Raw genomic sequence first — 19,556 nt, 5'->3', positions numbered from 1 at the left:
AGGTCCTCTTGACCATGTATACATGCCTAAATGCATTGCATTAGGTGTACCTAATAAAGTAGCCAGTGAATGTACATACTGTATATATATATATATATACATATTTTTTTATTATGTACAATTGTCGGTCTTATCTCCCGATGAGATCCAGGCAACGCCCCTGCAGATCATTATCAAACAATTTGCAGTTTTTCCAACTACATAGATTATTTCATGCATCTGTTTTACTGCAAAAAAAGTATTTGCACATACATAAANGGGTGTGTGTGTGTGTGTGTGTGTGTGTGTGTGTCTGTGTGTGTGTGTGTGTGTGTGTGTGTGTGTGTGTGTGTGTGTGTGTGTGTGTGTGTGTGTGTGTGGGCGTTTGTGTGTGTGTGTGTGTGTGTGGGCATTTGTTGTGTGTGTGTAGGTTTCTACACCGGCTGGCTGCTGCCGGCCTCTCTCGTTGGGATCGTGGTCTTCCTGTTCGGGTTCTGGCTCATGGTCACTGACGTCCCAGCGTGAGTATAAGATGTTTCAGAGATAGTTTGTTAGAAGCGGCCACCAACAGAGCGGAGGGATATTCAGGAAACAGCATATCATGTGACACACACACACACACACACACACACACACACACACACCTGGTAGCTATTTACCATCCGCTGCTCACCTCTCGCCCAAGTATGAAACCTGTGCCTCTTGAAACATCCCTCCACCCAGGCAGCCCTTGAAACAGCCACCATCATAAAAAACCACATCCACTACATTCCCCCGACCCCACTCTTCCTCCCCCTTACCGGTACCCCACAGCCTCCCCCCCATTCCGGGCGGCCTCCTCTTCCTTCTCGTATCACATTCAGCAGCTCAGTGTATTTATAAGCCATTTTGTATGCTATTGTCAGCATCACACGTCCTGTGTGATTGATTATTCACGTCTGCAGTAACTGATGTCATTTTTCTTCTCTTCTCCTGCGTTTCCAAGTCCAAAATATGAGGTCATAGGCCGTTCTGGGGGAGTTATGATTCCATTAATTACCCCATGAATTGCCATGAACGCGAAATAGACCCATCCATCTCTGTTTGGCCAAAGAGACTGAAGTTCCAGCGTTCCTGTGACGAAACATAACAGCACAAGTTGCTTCCGTATGTCTAAACAGTCCCATCGTGCCCCGGTGCTGCAATCTGACTCTGCCCCCTTCAATTATATCATTCTTATTTCCCCAACTGCGCTCCATCTGCCAATATCAATACAATTAGCAGGACCTTTTACTCGTAGGAAAATGGGTTTGTCAGTGAACAATTACTGGGATTCTAGTGTTCGTACTTCTGACTCTCAAACATGCGGTTGTGATTTTAGACTCAGTACTACCCTAGGGTGAACGTGTTAATGAATACTCTTCAGTTAGGTCATTGTATGTTTATCAGAGCAGGGTTTTGTATTTTTTACTTTAAAGAGGCCCTCTTGTGCTTTTTGAGGTTTTCCTTTCCTATAGTGCGTAATATAGATTGTTGTGCATGTAAACGGTTTGCAAAGGCTAAAATCCTAAAGTTCCCTCCTGGGAGTTCCTCTCCCACACACCTCCCCTGCCTGAAACGCCTCCAGTGGACTCCTTTTTCAATTCTGTGACATCACTAGCAGTCTTATATAGCGCTCAAACATATTGTACGTGATATCCTAAGGGGCGGGACATCTCTATGCAGTTCACAAATCAAAACAGAGCCAGCCAGCTAACCAATCAGAGCAGACTGGGTTCTGGTTTCAGACAGAGGGTGAAGAGAGGTGCTGCAGCACAGGCAGCATGAGAACAATAAATACCTTTTTTAACAGTTGTGCATGTAAGCATGTCTGAGGAGAGGGAACATATAAATATAAACCTGAAAATGAACATAATAATGCTCCTTTTAAGGTTGTATTTTTTTTTAAGAGATTCAGGATGTTTATTTATATGTTTAAGTGTCAGATTATTAGTTTATTCTGAAAGAGCTCAGAAAACTATGATACAACTTGATTCAAGACAAAAGCTCAAATCAAAAAATGTAAATACAGTTAGCAGGGCAAATACTGGGAATTGTGTTGCTTTCTTCTTGAAGGGATTCTGCAGTTTTAATTTTATCCCCATTTTTTGCTTTTCCCCAAATATTTCCTCAGCCGTCAACACCTTAAAGAACTGTAACTATTTACTATAGAAAAATGTTGGTTTACCATTGGAAATCATAACAACCTTTGAAGCCTTGAGTACTTAAAATCAGATTTAAAATATAACATTTTAAAATAATTCTACTTTTTGGGTAGAAACCAGTGAAAATCTATGTCATATATTCTGTAGCATGGTAAATAACTAATTCAAACAGGAGTCAGTGAGGTGAGTGTGTGTTTAGAAAGAAAGCAGGTGTGTATGTGGTCAAGGTCAGTGACCCCTTGGGGAACAGGAACTCCTCCGAACCTGCAGAGAAGCATCGGACCTGATGAGGAAGTGAGCCGAGGCGCTTTGTCTTTACATCTTCAACACACATACACAGCGCTTCCCATATTTTAACCTTCAGACTTTTAGCAAGAAACAATATAATGAACTATTTGAACGCATAAATCAGCCCCACACACACCTAAACAATCCCACACACTCACACATACACTTGTGCATTCTGAGGACGCCGGGGGTTCAGCTGACACCTGGATCAACAGCAGCTCTCATCCCTGTAAAGAGAGGAAAACATCACACACTGCAGAGCTCCATGTGTGTCAACGTGGAGTGTGAGATATGAGCAAACTTCGTCTGTTTACAGACATCTGACTCAATCGAGAATTTCCTTATATTTTCTAGGCTGGAAGGCTCAACCACGTTCCCTTCTTTGCTTAGGGGTTTCTCAATACTTGCTTACACACTCCACTCAGCCGGTGACTCACCAGAACATTTTTCTGTGTGTGTCAGACACATGTTTTGGAAATGTGGCCATCCGTCTCCCTTGGTTTAGACTAGCTCCATGTGGGCGTATTGCAGCGTTGCACGAACCTGTCTTAGTTTCATTTTCATAGTTTGATCCCCTTGTGTTTCACTTTCTTTCATATTTGTCAACTTTCACCCCTTCTTTTGTTAACATATCTCATAGATTCATTACAGTAAATATATCTCCTTCACTGAGACAGGAATGTGAGGTTGTAGAAGGTCTTTCTCATTCGTCTCTGTTGCAAAGCTCCCTGTTGCCATCTAGTGGATCCCTGGTGCTCGCCTGAGGATCAGATGTAACTGAGCCCGGTTTGGCCAAAGTAAACCCGCCTCACCCCTGCGCTCACAAACCCCACGGCTCCGTTTCCTCATCCTGGAAACAAGGGCGCATTCTCTCAGCTGTGGGCCGCGGCAGAGACGGATCAGAACACAAATAAAGAAAGGCTGAGAGGGGCCAGGGAGGATTGTTTGGTGTGAAAGCCCGCCGAGCTTATTGAGGAATGTGGAATTATGAAAAATTGCTTATTTGATATCTGAAGTATGTGTTTCTTTTCACCCCATCTCTCACCCCTCTTCTCCTTTCGTTGTCTCTCAGTGGGAGTTGGAGCACTGGATTCTGAGGGGGATACCCGTCCGTCGGCCCTCGGCAGGCTGGGTCACACTGCGTCTCTACAGCGGGGGGGCAGCCTGCGAACACCGCGGCCCAGCAGTGAGCACCGCAACCACACACACACACTCACACACAATCACACACACTTGGTGCTCGAGAGGGGCTTCCCTGTCTACATTTGTTTGTTTGTGTTTGTAACACTTTGTGCTTAGGGGAATCACAGAGTCATGCATTGTGTCTACATCCGATAAAAAGTACAAACAGCCGCTGTGCCTGGAAGCGAAATATCTTGATCTTTATATTTTTGAATTACAGAAACACTGTGATATTTTCAGGCCTGTGCGGTTTGCTTCTTCACCCTTTAAGTCCCCCATCACCTCCCAGTACAGCATAGAAAATCACTGTGTGTCTCTGAGGTGTGTATAATACAGTGTGTGTGTCTCTGTGTTCCAGCCTGGCGCTCTGAAACCCCGCAGCAGGTGCAGTTTGTGGAGAAGCTCTCCGATGTGGTGATTGGTCAGTTGCCCAACTTCTGGAAGCTCTGGATCTCTTATGTTAACGGAAGTCTTTTCAGTGAGGTAAGGCCTGAGAAGCTTTCACAGTGAAGAAAAGATATAGAATCAGAAATATGTACACAAACACAAACAGATGGGTTGACTTGAATAACAAACTCCCACTCACATGTTTTTATATTTAGATAGTTTGATATAAAATGTTCTCGGAGATTTCTCCCTCCACCCGTAAAAGGTTTAGGTATATCCCATTTTATCTGTGAAGCTATGGTTTATTTTCTTAAATCCACAGCAAGCAGGCTCTCCATTTAACACACTGTCAACTGCCTTTTTTCTTTTGTGGACTGGCACCTTTTTTAGTGGGAATGCTGTTAACAGCATTCCAACTAACTGTTCTTCTACGGACAACATTTTTATTATTATTCCGCCGGGTTATTTTGGCCCTCTTCTCCTCCCGCATTGAACATTGCAGAAACTCCGTTCAACATCAAAACGTTCAGCTCGGTCGGGAATCGATTGCTATTACTTTTCTCATTCATAACTTTCATAATTCCAGAGATACATCCCATAATACATCAAATTTTTAACATTGAAGTCAATGGAGGAAATCTTCAACTTCAACAAATCTTCATGCGACTTCAACTGCTAACTGTTCATTCATACTTTCACTCAGAAACCTCATTCCAACTTTAAAATGTTACACATCTTTCTGACATTATTCGTGTAAAACAACTTTTAAATCTGATTCTTACTTTTAGAGATATTAAACATTGTTCAGACCTTGTTTCAGAGGTTTTCTTCACATTTTAACATTAACTAGAGTGCGTGATTTCACAGCTAGAGTGGAGGACAGCTTGAAATTTGCATTCATATTTTTTTTTAAACTGCCATAATTACCAAACCCTACATTCCTGAGACATAATTTATCATGACAAATGTAGGAAAACATCTCGTAGCTTGAAAAATGACAAATAATTAAGCAAAATAATTAAACAAAATGCTTTTTGAGGGCATGAAGTGACAAAAACGTTCAACATTCCTCCATTAAACCCCATTGTAATTTCAGGCAGATATTTCCTCACGGTAGCAGCCGCACACCTTTAGTTAAACTGCCAAAAAGGCCACATTATTACCCCGAAACTACACAAAAATTACACTTCAGATACTCAACTTCCTTGACATGCTTCACGTTTTGAAATTTCACAGATATCTGTTACGGTTCTTCCACAAAACGCTCACATGTAAGAGGTTAATCTCTCATTCAGAACAATGAAGCCTTTGAAGTCTAGGCACCTCGTTAGCTCAACTATAAGCACCTGTGCAATGGAACACGATGATGTCATCACTCCAACTGACATGCTCAGAGCAGCAGACTTCAGATAGCAGTGTGCAAACAGTCCAGCCGTGAAGACATCTCAGGGACAGTTTTGAGATTTCTTCAAATGCCGTTGCCATGGCAACACAATGCTCGCCTTGAAACACGGTTTTCTCATAACTTCAGTGAAAATGCTCCAAACGGCCCAAAACTTCACAGGTTTGGTAACGATGCAGCCATCAACGCATCTAAGCGTAGTATGGGGTGTCATCAAATGCCGTTGCCATGGCGACGGACCACTCGCCATGAAACACGATGTGGCTGTAAGTCCCATCGACACGGTCCAATCGTCCCCCAATCTTCACTTGTATATCACCGGTCCATGCCTCAACAGCTCTACGCCTAATCTGAGATCTCACCATATGCCGTTTCCATGGAAACGCATCCCTCGCCATAAAACATGATGTCGCTATAACTCCTATGCAAAATTGTCAAAAAGTGCTATAACTTCACATGTGTGCTAACAGTCCAGCCGTGAAGACATCTACGGGACAGTTTTGAGATTTCTTCAAATGCCGTTGCCATGGCAACACAATGCTCGCCTTGAAACACGGTTTTCTCATAACTTCAGTGAAAATACTCCAAACAGCCCAGAACTTCACAGGTTTGGTAATGATGCAGCCATCAACGCATCTAAGCGTAGTATGGGGTGTCATCAAATGCCGTTGCCATGGCGACAGCCCACTCGCCATGAAACACGATGTCCCTTTAAAAGTGCTATAACTTCACATGTGTGCTAACAGTCCAGCCGTGAAGACATCTACGGGACCGTTTTCAGATTTCTTCAAATGTCGTTGCCATGGCGACAGACCACTCGCCATGAAAAACGATGTCGCTGTAAGTCCAATCGACACGGTCCAATCGTCCCCCAATCTTCACTTGTATATCACCGGTCCATGCTTCAACAGCTCTACGCCTAATCTGAGATCTCACCATATGCCGTTTCCATGGAAACGCATCCCTCGCCATAAAACATGATGTCGCTATAATTCCTATGAAAATGTTCAAAAAGTGCTCAAACTTCACATGTGTACTAACAGTCCAGCCGTGAAGACATCTACGGGACAGTTTTGAGATTTCTTCAAATGCTGTTGCCATGGCAACACAATGCTCGCCTTGAAACACGGTTTTCAAAAAACTTCAGTGAAAATACTCCAAACAGCCCAAAACTTCACAGGTTTGGTAATGATGCAGCCGTCAACGCATCTAAGCGTATTATGGGGTCTCGTCAAATGCCGTTGCCATGGCGACAGATCATTCGCCATCAAGTTAGTTCAGAAGTTGGCAGTTCAAATATTCTGCTGCTTTTCCAAGCCTTTTTACTTTCTTTTCTTCTCTCATCACACATTCAAGCCCCCAGTGTTCATGTCTAATTTCAATCTAAATTCTTCACTTTCTTCTTACACATTACATTTCAGCATAGCAGTTCAGCGTCAACTTTTCAGCATAAAGCATTCCCACTAGCAATTTCTTCAGGAATTGCATTCTCTAGTTGTGTTTGATACCCAACCATTTCTTTCACTGCAGCTTTTTCTTACAAGCATCAATTAATATATCTTTGAGGGATTTCCATTTTGGACCTCTTATTAAATGTTTATCAGAACATTCAGGGAGCCTGCAAACTGTGTTTAAGTTTAGGGAATTGTTATTTTACTGGTCTAACAAAAGAACTTAAAGTAAATGCCAAAACATTTACTATTTTCAGATATATTAACCAATTCTTCTTCTTTTTTTTTCTTCCTGCAGACTGGAGAGAAGTCTGGGCAGGTGGAAAAGTCCAAGAAGAATGCCAGACAGAGGCAAAATGATTTTAAAGTATGGTTCTTCATTTTGACTGTTTACAAACAATGTATTTTGAGCCTTTGACTCATGCATTTGGTTTGCAAAAAAAGACACCTGAACCTTGTTGTTTGTACATCGCGCTGTATGTTTAGAAAATGATCGAGGAGATGACCAATCGGCTGGTGAACCTGGTTCGGGGGGCTCTCCTCCCCACCACGCTGTCACAGGGGGATCTGAGTCTTTACGGAGGCTGGGAGAACAAGACGGAGCTGACTGGAGCCTGGCTCACACAGATCATACACACCGTCAGGTTGGGATATGTTTAGTATGTCCAGCTTTCACATGGTTAGATGCAGGAGTATTTCTAACCTCATGCCCCTCGCACCATTTAAAGACCCCTCTCTGTTGCCTCTCTTGTCTCTCGTCCAGGGCTTGTCACGAGGCCATGTCTGCTCTGGAGATCCCTAACGACCTGCTGCAGGTGATCCAGGATCTGCTGCTGGATCTGAGGGTCCACTGCCTCATTGTGACTCTGCTGCACACCACTGAGGGTAAGGGAGGCTGGTCGAGCTGGAACAGTGATGGATAGCAGAGGATATGAAATGTGTCCTGCCATATATAGACATGCATGGCATATCCTCCCTGACAGCGCACATTTCACAGCTAAAAAGGGAAACTTGAATGAACTTATTGATCATCTAAATTAACATCTTTTAAACCCTAGTGTAATTTACAAAAAATAAATAGTTTAATCTAAAGCCTTATATTAATAAGCCAAATATTCAAACCATAATGATCTTAAAGTAAAAGTGGCTCTAACAAAGATGGTTGGTGATCCTCATGAAAACTAACACGATTTTTGAAATGATCAGTAATGACCTGATGCGCATGTCATGTTTGGAGATGCACCAATAGCATTTCTTTTAAATGTCCTTATCGCTGGTTTTTATTTCCTTTTATTTCTGATCATTATTAATGACAGTATAAAAAAACACTTTTTGTTTGTATTCCATATTATTCTATTCTACATATAAGCACAAAAGCAGCTGATTGTGCACCTATATCATGTTAGTTTGTAAAAAGTGCTTAAACACTACATGAAAACAATTTAATTGCTCTATTCATTGGGCTTTTGTTTTTAAAATAGAAACGTAACAATAAAAAACAAGAGCTTTGTCCAAATTATACTCAACCTACTAATTCACTAGAAAACTCAAAACTGGATGGATAAATGTTGACCACAGTTAAAACAAGAGGGTCTTGGGAAACTAAAGAATAAATGTGTTTTTTTAGGAACACTTGGAGCTCTCTTTTGCGAAGTGTAATGCCTGTGTCATACTGAAGTCACTATTTGGTTGATGTATGTTTTGTATTATGTCCTGTTTGCACAGAATGGTGGAGCACATTAGTGTCAGCGAAAAAGCTGTACATGTTTAACCATTAGTATGTATTATTATATATAAAGTAAACACTGTATCAAATATTTGGATGTTTTGAATTGGGACACGGTCCAAACTGAAGATTTATATAATCGATCTTCTTCTGCAAAAACCCACACAGATCTGTCCTTGCTGTCTTCCTCTATTTGGAGTATTTGGAGGTCATTGACTTTAACTGTCACCTTTACCTCACACAACTTCCAGGATTGTAACGGAGAAAGTGTTATGAGACTAAAACCAGACATGCTCGGTTTCACTTGTGGTTGGTCATGGTCATTTTGAGAAGAGTGACTGGTTTTCACTTAACTTTCCGCACACACTCATCCAATTGTGGTGTTGTCAAGAAACGTTTTATTTTGATATCATCTGGTGGTTTTCACTCAGAAAATAAATTCAAATGTTTTGATTCTATTGTCCCTTTGTGAAAGCAATCATATATTTAAAAAAAAAATTCTATCTGGAGACATTTTTAGTAATTTTTCATATTCATTTTTATATCTGTGCTTTTTGTGTGTCAGATGTCAAGAGGCTCGCTGAGAAGGAGGACTGGGTCGTGGATAATGAGGGAATTACCAGCCTGGTAAGGATGCATAAAGCAGATTCATAATAATATATAAAATACATACTCAAGTTATCTACATGTTGGATACACATTTAAAAACACAATTCAATTTCTATTCAGCTGCTTTGTTAGTTCCTTTTCTGTTCAAAAACATGACATTTCCAAAATGTGAGTGTCTAGTAGAGCATTCTATCTGACGATTAAAGAAAATATCATTTGTGTTTCTTCAGTTTTTCACTTTATTTCCACATAATGTATTTGCATCCTTACTTAGCATGCAGATTAAAATGTAAGCCTCTTCTCAGGAGTCAGTTTTTGTAAACTATGTCGATGTTCTCTCATGTTTTTTTGCAGCCTTCTCAGTTTGAGCAGTGCATGATCCTGATGCTGCTGTCCCTCAAAGAGCCGATGGAGATCAAACAAGGAGAAATGAATGTGAGGAAATCATCTGCAATCAGCAAGCAAATACTATCAAGTATTTATTATTAACTCAAGTAACTCATTGGTTATCATTGAATCTTTGTTTATGAATGTAAACATAATCATTTGTTTCTATCACACTTTGAATAGCTCATACTCAATATGTCTGCTCCGTTGCTCCACTGAGCATGGGTCGAAGAAGAGAATGAATAACGGAAGCGATAACATTGTCAAGTCTGCTCAATTTAATCCTCTGCGATCCCGACTGCAGCTGTATTTAAGGAGATGTAACTGCAAACAAGCTCTGATTGTATCTTTAGTATTTGCATTTGTGGCAGTCATTAATCTTTAGGTGCCCGTCTAGTTCCCTCAGATGGAGAATGATCAGTGGGCAAAGCAGTCCTGATTATGATTTGAGTCACCAATGTCCTATAATTAATAAAGAAACTGCAAAGCAACCTAAGGAGACTGTGCTCTGACAAAGAAACAGTCATGATACTGCTCTGTTATAGGGACAATTAAAAAATAGGGATAGCAGATCACATTGCTTAACATGCCAATAAAACACTCAAACAATTGTCTGATTTTTAAGTATCTTGAAGAGGATACTAGCACTCTCCTGATGTGCCTCACTGTGTTGTGTTCAGGTGCTGCAGATAGACCAGGTCCAGGATCAGGCCACAGAGCTCAGTGTGGGCATCATGAAGGTAAGATCTATCAGCAGCAAACAACAACAAATATGGTTAAATCATGGAGGTTTTCACCATCACATAAATGACGTGAAGCCAACCTGAAAGCCTGCTATGCAGTCTACCAACTTGTAGCTCTTATTCGTACTGTGTAATCATGGGCCACTTGAGAGAACATTACGGTAATTACATATGTGGCTGTCAATGCATTAAAGAAAATAGCAGAAGCACTTAAAAATGTGCTTCTGACTTGTTAGATCATTTCCAGAGTGTCTTGAAGTCCAAAAGTCGAAGGTAGATGTAATCATTTCCAAAATTCACAACATGTTTTCACAGATAGATAGATAGATAGACCGATAGACCGACAGAAAGATACAATAAGATACAATATAATAACATTTAAAAATTAACGTTAGCGGCAAGTGTAAGAATACAAATTGAGATTGACACTAGGAGCAAGTATATACAATTTTCCAATAGAAAGACATTGGATTGAGTATTATAACTGTGTAAATACCTGTCTTGCAAATTGTTCTGGGTTATGGAATTGTCTACGAACATATTCGACAAACACAGTGTGACATGTAGTACACTATTGTTTTCACAGTGTAAATGCACCATGCAACTATTACATCTTACCAGTAATATCCGGTATCTATGGAAACACCTCTTACTCTATCGCCTACAGTAAGACATGAGTATGGCACCTATTTTTCATAATTCTGTTTATTTTCCATGCAGGTTTTCATAAACTGCTTGGAGCACCTGAGCACTAAAAGTGATGGAGATATTGATGCATCTCAGTAAGTATTGGGAGGATATATTATAGTGTGCTTGACTCTGAAAACATGTTGAATAAATATTTTCTGTGTGTGCAGCAACATTTCAGTGGACCTCTCCTCGCCGGTTCGTTTTTCTGGAATTCACGAGGGCTTCAGCCCAACATCTGTAAGCGTGATGGGTTTTTTATTATTTCCTTTAAACTGTTTGGGGTTAATACACCTGAAATCCCACATCTGGCAGCGTCACCAAAGCGTGGGCCCGCTCTCCTTTACACAACAGGACCAACGAGTGTCTCACTCAAACCACCAAATGTTATCAGGCTGTTTCCTGGTTGTGGACAAGAAGCCTATACGTCCTCATTTCCTGTAACTACTTTGAGATGTTAGTGAAGGGGGTTAAAAAGGAGGGGAGGGCGAGGAGTAGGAGGAAGAGCGGGGCGTAGAGTGCTTCTGGTAAAGGGAAATGGAGCGAGGTGCGTTTGGGGTTTCCCCTGCCCAAGCAAGGGTAAGACAGACAGAATCGAATAAGTGCGGCTGACCAGAGAGGTGTCAATCATGATATGATATCTATTGTTTAGCTACTTGAAACCTTCGCATACAATCGCAGAGAATTACTAGAAAGTGATCAGTTTACGCCCATCAAAGTCTCCTATCTCGTCTGTAGTTTTGCTAAAGATTCAAAATAACTGGCTTCAAATGCAAACATGATTTGTGGCTTTCAAAACAGATCAGTTGTCACTCTTTTCAGTGATCGATTGATCGTGTCTAATCTTTTGTATGGATTATCGTGTGTCTGCGTTATGCTGTATGTTCGCGAGTACCAATTTAGACCATGCGCATTTGGACCATTCGAAACATGAATAATATAAAACATTTTAGGGGATTTGGGGAATTGAGGATATTTTTGCAAAAAGAAGGCATTTTTTTCAAAGTGATTGCATTTTAGTATTGAGAAAGTTTAAAAATGTTAGAACGTTTTTGCAAAATCAGTCCATTTTAGTCAGTTAAGGACACTTATAAAAGTAAGGACATTTTTGGAAAGTAAAGACATTCTCGTTAAGTGGGTATATTTTGAGTTGGAAATTGGTACATATTTTATATAAAGTTGAGGACATTTAAGGAAAAGAAGGACATCCTCTCTCCTTCAAAGGGCTGTTCAATAGTTACTGTATCCTGGGGGATTCTGTTTAATTATTTTAAACATTTTCACGAAGTTGATTATCAGGCAATGAATGTAATAACGGTGTAATAACGAGCTCTATTGGTGTAAAACAATGCAATATGTGTGTAACATGGGTGCAATATGGGTGTAATATGGCTGTAACACATGCTGTATGCAACATGGGGGGAATGTGGGTGGAATAGGTGTGGACTGTGTTTTATGATTTTCAAAGAGAATCATGAAATTATGTCATTTTAGACTAGATACATTAGGAAATAGCAAAAGAAATGTTCTTGTGCTCGTCATTTAAGGGTAAGGTTAGACTTAGAGTTAGATTTAGGGTTTTGGTTGTGCATGTAGTTGTGATGGTTAAAGTCAGGGGCTGTGATAGATAGATAGATAGATAGATAGATAGATAGATAGATAGATAGATAGACAGATAGACAGATAGATACTTTATTATCCCAATTTGGGAAATTCTTTATGAGAGTCCTTGCAAGTATTAAAGTAGAAACATGTGTTTTGTGTGTATAGGAGCAGCGTCTACTGATCATCCTCAGTAACTGCCATTACCTGGAGAAACACACCTTCCTGAACCTGGCTAACTACTTTGAGAAACACGGCCTGACAGGCACCGAGAAGATCACACAGGTCAGTTAAAACTCTGTTTCTTACCAATAGAGTCCTCATTGTGTGTCATGATGCTGATGAGAAGTGTGTCGGCTTGTCATTGACATCAAAGGGACCCTGAAGGTATGACTCTTTTCTTAAAAAAAAAAAAAGTAAAGGTCATTGTCTTAGAAGCTCACTTCTGCATTTGCACTCCTTTCTTTTCTTCACACGCTCTCACAATGACTAATGGCTGATTCACAAAGCAAAGAAGAGTTAGGTTAGTTTTCCAGTAATAACCGGTTAACTCGATTTCTTTGAAAGATTCAATTATGTATTGGTGTAGAGAGCATTTATTAGTATTTAGAGAACAAGATATTATTTAGAAATTCTGATATTAGTTTTAATTAAACAGAGGTTTTAAAAATAACATTTCCCATCATGCATCTATCACACAGCTGCCTCACTGTATGGTGCAATTAACTCTATAAATAAAGGCAGCATTAAAGCAGTTCCATTTGACATGAAGGTTATGCACCTCTCGTTGCATAGGCACAAGTCAATGCATAGGCACAAGTCAATGTTATTGAGATGATGTTACCAAAACATGACAAAGATTATTCTAATTCCAATCAGATACAGATGTTAATTCAACAATCAAAAACACAAATAAAACATATTTTTTTACACATTTTGGGTGGTTCATGGTTGAGCATTCACATTTTATTTTTATTTTTATATGATTCTTTTTAGATACATTTGTCATATTGTGAGTAAGAATGCTTTAGTCGAAGAGTAGGTAAATGAGAGAGCTAAGGCTCTATAAATGTGTGTGTGTCCTAAAGAAGTCCTAAGTCACTTTTACCAACCCATCTATATCCCAACTGGAAGTATAGACTTATTCCGTAGGTTTGTTTGTCTGTTGAACACCAGTTTTACCGAAAAAATATCCGCTCGATTTTTATGAAACTTAGTATAGGTTTGTGGCTCGGGACAAAAAAGGGAACGCTTTTAGTTTTTAGAAGAGAGAAACACTAATTAATTTTTCGCTTGGTTTACCTTTGTTGCCCTTCTAGTTTTTAATATATCATATCAAGCCATACACGCACATCTGTTATATGTCGACAGATGTGCACAATACTTCTTAAGACATGTAAGACCACAACGATAATCATATGAGATCGATTATGAGGTATATATTTATTCCTACAGTTTTATCGCCTGCTTCAACTTGGCGATACAAATAATGAGACATACACTAATATTAATCTTAATCCCAGAGGGGAAATTCAATTTACACATCACACACATTGGCCCAAAATACACATAGGCAAAAACAGGACCTAAACCCATTATTGGAGAGGTGTCCACACGAGGGGGAGGCGCCCAGAGAAGGTGGTGCCTTGCTCAAGGACACAAACTAGCACCTCTCCATTTAGCATTCCACTCTCTATACTCGGTCCGATTGGGATTTGAACTGACCACCATACAGTCTGAGATACTGCCCCCCATAAAGATACATTGTGTACTTGTATATCTCCACTTTGTTTAAGTAACACTACTTTTTCTTGGTGTTCCAGGTGAGTATGGACGCAGTCCGAGGGCTGGACAGAAAACTGTTTGAGGCTTACATCGAGAGACGTGCCGACCCGATCGCTGGCTCTCTGGAGCCGGGGATCTACGCTGGGTACTTTGACTGGAGGGACTGCCAAACACCTACAGGTACTGCACCACCATGATAAAACCTGGAGCGTCTGAGATGACAGGGAAAATCCCCGGCGGCAACCACTATCTGACCCCATTAATCTCAGAAATTAGCACTCCTGTGGGATGAGAACCTGATGTCTCTGGTTTGACCTTTTTGTTGTGGTTGTGGTTGTTGTGTGTCGTGTGTAAAGTACGGCTCTTTGATGGCTTACTGTAAACACCCCTGAGATCTCTCTGCTGGTCCCCCTAAACATCTCCTGGCCTTTGTGTCGTGCTGTGGGAGTGCACATGAGTTTGACTTGTTCTCATCAGATGCAGCAAACCCAGGTGAAACTTAAATGTGTATGTGTGGTTTACCTTAGCACAGGATGTGAGGCAACAATAGCAATGTGTGAGTGTTTCTAGGTGGGCAGCAGATCATCACACAAAAGGCTGTAATGAACGAAAGTAGGGTTGGCTCTGGTTTGTTCCTGCTGGTGTGTGTTTGGGCCGCATGTGAAACAGGAACATTTGGAATCCAAACCGCAGTTCTAGGATATGATACTTTCACTTGTTGCATTTGGTGTGTGGGTGCTGCAGCAAGGCATTCAAAATCCAGTTTCACTACTTTCGGTCTGTTGTTGCTTCTGGTTGTTAGAGGGTATTAAATGTTAGATTTTAATATTTTTCTCACAGAACAGACTAAAGTCATAATAATACACTTCCAGTTCCATTTATTTGCATTATCTTGATCTTTGCGTGCAGCTTATCACTCTTTTCAGAGGCAAACATACCATGAAGCAATACAAAATAATAACAACATCCCCCCCTGAGTAACCTTTCTATCATGAATGAATGTGGCGTCAATGTTTCTGATAAATATCGTTAATCAGTAAATCTTTGAAGATTTCTCTGAACAACCACTTCCATTCGCCACGTACTGTTGTATATTCACACGTACGTATTCAGTATATACAATACAATACCAGATGTTATCTAGTAAAATGAAACATGAAAGTGGTGTGGGCCGACTGCATTGCCTTATTTTGCCTAAAGTGCGGTAGAAAACATTATAAGTTACTTTCAGTGTGGACAACGAAATTCTTCTCCCTGAATCAAATGAGTAATTAAATATTTTTTACCTAATCCGAATATTTTGAAATTGGTATAATAAAGTAGAGAGAAACAATGTTTGATTTTAAAGGGGCCCAATTATGCATCTTGGGGTTTTCCCTTTCCTGTAGTTTGTTATGTAGGTTTGTGTGCCTGTAAATAGTCTGCAAAGGCTCAAATGTAAAAGTTCTATCCAGAGGGAGTTTCTCTCCAACACTTGTGACCAATCACAACAGAGCCGGAAAGCTAACCAATCAGAGCAGACTGGGCTCTGGTTTCAGACAGAGGGTGAAAAGAGGTGCTGCAGCAAAGGCAGTATGAGAAAGATAAAGGCCTTTTTGAACATTGAAGCATGGAAACATGTCACCGTAGAAGCACAACATCTGTTTGTGTTTTTAACGCTAATGAAAATCAGAAATACAAAAATGTATGCCTTTATTTGTCAGTGATAGTGGAGAGAGAGTCGGGGAATGATTCACAGCTTAAGGTCTCACCAGCGAGAAGTCAAACTCGACACCTGCTGATCGGGCCATTCGATATGGCGTCCGCACTAACCACTCGGTTATTGGGTTTTCCCGTATGCACATTTTTAATGTGGGAGAAAAACTCTTGTCCTGCGTTTTGGTATCACTTTCTTTGAAACCTTTTACTTTGAGATATCCAAATGTCAGGAAAATCCTTTCACCAAAGCAACAAACGGCCAGGAGCGGCAGAACTGAATTTATGCCCTCAATCACAGCTAGGAATCATCCTGAAAGGGCAAAACACATGCTGTAGTCATCAATTTACTAGGGCTGTCAGTCGATTAAAATATTTAATCGGGATTAATCGCATGATGTCCATAGTTAATCGCGATTAATCGCAAATTAATCGCACATTTTTTATCTGTTCTAAAAGTTCCTTAGAGGAATATTTTTCAAGTTTTTAATACTCTTATCAACATATGAGTCGACAAATATGCTTTATGCAAATATTTGTTTATTATCATTGGAACAATGACAAATATTCTCCTGAATATTCTCAACACAACAACCTGGAACCTCTCTCTCTCTCTCTCTCTCTCTCTCCCAACCCTGTCTACTTCTCTACACTGAGCCAGTTGCTCTAACAGACAAGCCTGTTTACAGTTGTCGGCGAAATGCAGCTCCTCTGTCTTCATAACAGTCAAAGCATGAGACTGAAGTTCCCACTGTGGGTCAAAATAATGCTCTGTGATGTGCAGTCGACACGTTGGATGCGATCCGAATTATCTAACGCAGCCCCTCTTCCTCCACAATGTTAAGCTGTAGACCCCGGCGTCTCCCCGGCAAACTTTCAAGCGTGGTCTGCCGCAAGCGAGCGGTAGGGGCGGGGCTGTCAGCATCAGCTGTGTGCTTGGCTTGCTGTTTAAAACAAATTTTTTTGTATCCATATCTCTCGCTAGAATCTCCCACCATCCAACTAACAACAACAACAACGTCAAGCCTTTGGGCTCTGAAACTACGGGGCGGGCCGAGGACAAATACACATGCGTTAACCGCACGTTAAAATAAATAGTGGCGTTAAAAATGTTTTGCGTTATTAACGCGTTAACTTGACAGCCCTACAATTTACACATGTAAAATTACACTATTTATTTTTGACATTTCGACCTTGGATCTCTTACTGTAGATGTGCCTGAAGATTGACACTCAGTTCTTTGACTTGCTAACTTTCCCCCATTTTCTGGGTTTAAGCCTAATGTGTATCTGCATGGTGATATGAACTTGCGTCCAGTTAGCTTTTAGCATAATATCCTCCCTTGTATCGGGATTTATGTTCATGTTTTGCCCTTTTCTGCCTCAGGTGTAAGGAACTACCTGAAGGAAGCTCTGGTCAGCATCATCACAGTTCATGCTGAGGTAAATACAACCTTGTCTTGTTGATTCTACTTTGATCAAACCCTGTGCTAACCAGCAGTTTCCCTGCTTTAACCTTTCTCAGGTCTTCACCGTGTCTAAGGATCTGGTTCCTCGGGTTCTTTCTAAAATTGTCGAGTCAGTTGCGGATGAGATGTGTCGTCTTATGCAATGTGTATCATCCTTCAGCAAGAACGGAGCCCTGCAGGTACACCGCACACACACACACACACACACACACACACACACACACACACACACACACACACACACACACACACACACACACACACACACACACACATTTATAGAGCCGTTTATCACTCATAGTACGACCCTGACTCATAAGTGGACCATCACACTGGTTGGGGGATTTACCATGTCGTTCCTGATAATGCCATATTTCACTTCAAGCTGCCAACTGCTGACAGTTAGACGTTCATTTGATTTTCTTTCTTCTTTTTTTTTATAACCCCTTCAGGCTCGTCTTGAACTCTGTGCTCTGAGAGACGCCATTGGTGCCTACCTAAACTCTGAAAGCAAGTAAGTTAAACACACACACACCCGTTCACATTTGCCCAGTGATTTATGGCAGCGAGTGTCACACACATAAATCTTAGCAGTCGCACATCCCTCACTACAATCCCTATTTATGTTACTTGGTGGGCTATGGAAAGGAAGTGAAAGTAATCTGGTTCTGCTGTGTGCACGCACTGTGGTGTCCCCATATGTGTGTGTGTGCATACATGTGGGGAGGTGTGTGCATGCTTAGACTTACAACTGTATTTTTTGCTTTCCCTTGTTCATCAATGTGTTGTTTTCTTATCATTTTTCAACTGGGCATCTTGTTTCTAGTGCCAGCTTCAAACTGGCTTTGGACGTCCTTCCTCAGCTACACAGCGGAGCCGATAAGAAGTGGGTTACTCATAACATTTTCATATTTTTTTGTGCTTTAAAGATTACTTTAACATGTTTTTATTTCTCCCACCAGGTTGTTGGAAGAGCTGCTGAACAAGTTTAAGAGCAGCATGCAGCTCCAGCTCACCTGCTTCCAGCCCTCCTGCATCCAGCCTGTTAAAAGATAAACTCCTTTCACTCTATCTGGCACTTTTCCTTATCTTATCTCTGTGTGATCAGCTAATGAACTATGGCAGTTTCTTTTCACTGATCACTTCACTGGTTTACTCATCGCTCTATTTCGGTGTCACTTCCTACTTCTGCTTCACCAATGTTCATCTAATCGCAAAGACACGAAATGAGTTGATTTCATTGTTACTGTGTAGGACAGTCCCAGTCTGGCTGGTTATGCTAATCACATAGGGCTACTCAACAGGGAGTGTGCAAGAGGCTAACTAGGTAGTTTCGAGAAAGTTATAGACTGTAACCATGATGGAGTCACCGTCTCTCAGACTGAAATATTTTTTCTAAGATTAAAAGTTGATGTTGATGCTTTATACCGTGCCATCTCCAATACCCAATAAATACAAAAAATATGGTTAAAACATTGTTTTCTTCTGACCATTTCTGACAGTCTTTATCTGCGGATCAAGCCTGGTTTAAAATCCCCTTAGTGTTACCAGGGCAAAGGTGTGCGTGACACTAAGGTGACAAATGTTATGTCTTCCGGTTGTATTGCTATAGTGCAAAGCCTCCGCAAGTTTGGACTTCACGAGAAACAAAACAACGTAATTAAAAAAAATTACTTTTCTTGGTCTTCTACGGCCCAGTCCAATCTTCACCGGGACAATAGAAAACTGAATGCAGTAAACTCACTATCAGCGCGTCCAGGAGACACCCCATATTCTATCTCTGAACACAACATTGTAAACAACAAACCTGTGGAATTCTCTCTATTCGATAGAGGACATAATATGCCCATACTGTGACATGTTAACATGCTTTAATGTTCAAAAAGCACCTCTTTTCACCCTCTGTCTGAAACCAGAGCCCAGTCTGCTCTGATTGGTTAGCTGGCCGGCTCTGCTGTGATTGGTCAACCGCTAAGAGATGT

General features: G+C 40.8%; 1 protein-coding gene across 1 annotated transcript; it reads left to right on the top strand.

The window, feature by feature from the left end:
• Positions 1–3,175: 3,175 nt before the first annotated feature.
• LOC104941069 (exocyst complex component 2-like) lies at positions 3,176–19,049 on the top strand. The gene is made up of 17 exons (XM_010766109.1): positions 3,176–3,636; positions 3,991–4,115; positions 7,171–7,239; positions 7,359–7,516; positions 7,636–7,757; positions 9,164–9,225; positions 9,562–9,642; positions 10,275–10,334; positions 11,058–11,119; positions 11,195–11,264; positions 12,795–12,911; positions 14,450–14,591; positions 17,493–17,548; positions 17,631–17,753; positions 18,027–18,088; positions 18,401–18,460; positions 18,537–19,049. The coding sequence occupies exons 1-17, from the start codon at positions 3,468–3,470 to the stop codon at positions 18,628–18,630; spliced, it is 1,632 nt and encodes a 543-aa protein (XP_010764411.1). The 5' UTR covers positions 3,176–3,467; the 3' UTR covers positions 18,631–19,049.
• Positions 19,050–19,556: the final 507 nt, after the last annotated feature.

This window comes from Notothenia coriiceps, unplaced genomic scaffold (assembly GCF_000735185.1).
Source record: "Notothenia coriiceps isolate Sejong01 unplaced genomic scaffold, NC01 NC01_scaffold00003100, whole genome shotgun sequence".
Lineage (NCBI taxonomy): Eukaryota > Metazoa > Chordata > Actinopteri > Perciformes > Nototheniidae > Notothenia > Notothenia coriiceps.
Note: the sequence above shows the minus strand (reverse complement) of the source record. Positions and strands in the feature narration are given on the sequence as shown.

Excerpts from the sequence above, each read along its gene's own strand:
- LOC104941069 (XM_010766109.1), top strand. The coding sequence starts at position 3,468 with ATGTGTTTCTTTTCACCCCATCTCTCACCCCTCTTCTCCTTTCGTTGT. Across the intron at positions 14,592-17,492 it reads GGACTGCCAAACACCTACAG|GTGTAAGGAACTACCTGAAG; the intron begins GTACTGCACCAC and ends TTTCTGCCTCAG. Across the intron at positions 17,754-18,026 it reads GCAAGAACGGAGCCCTGCAG|GCTCGTCTTGAACTCTGTGC; the intron begins GTACACCGCACA and ends TAACCCCTTCAG.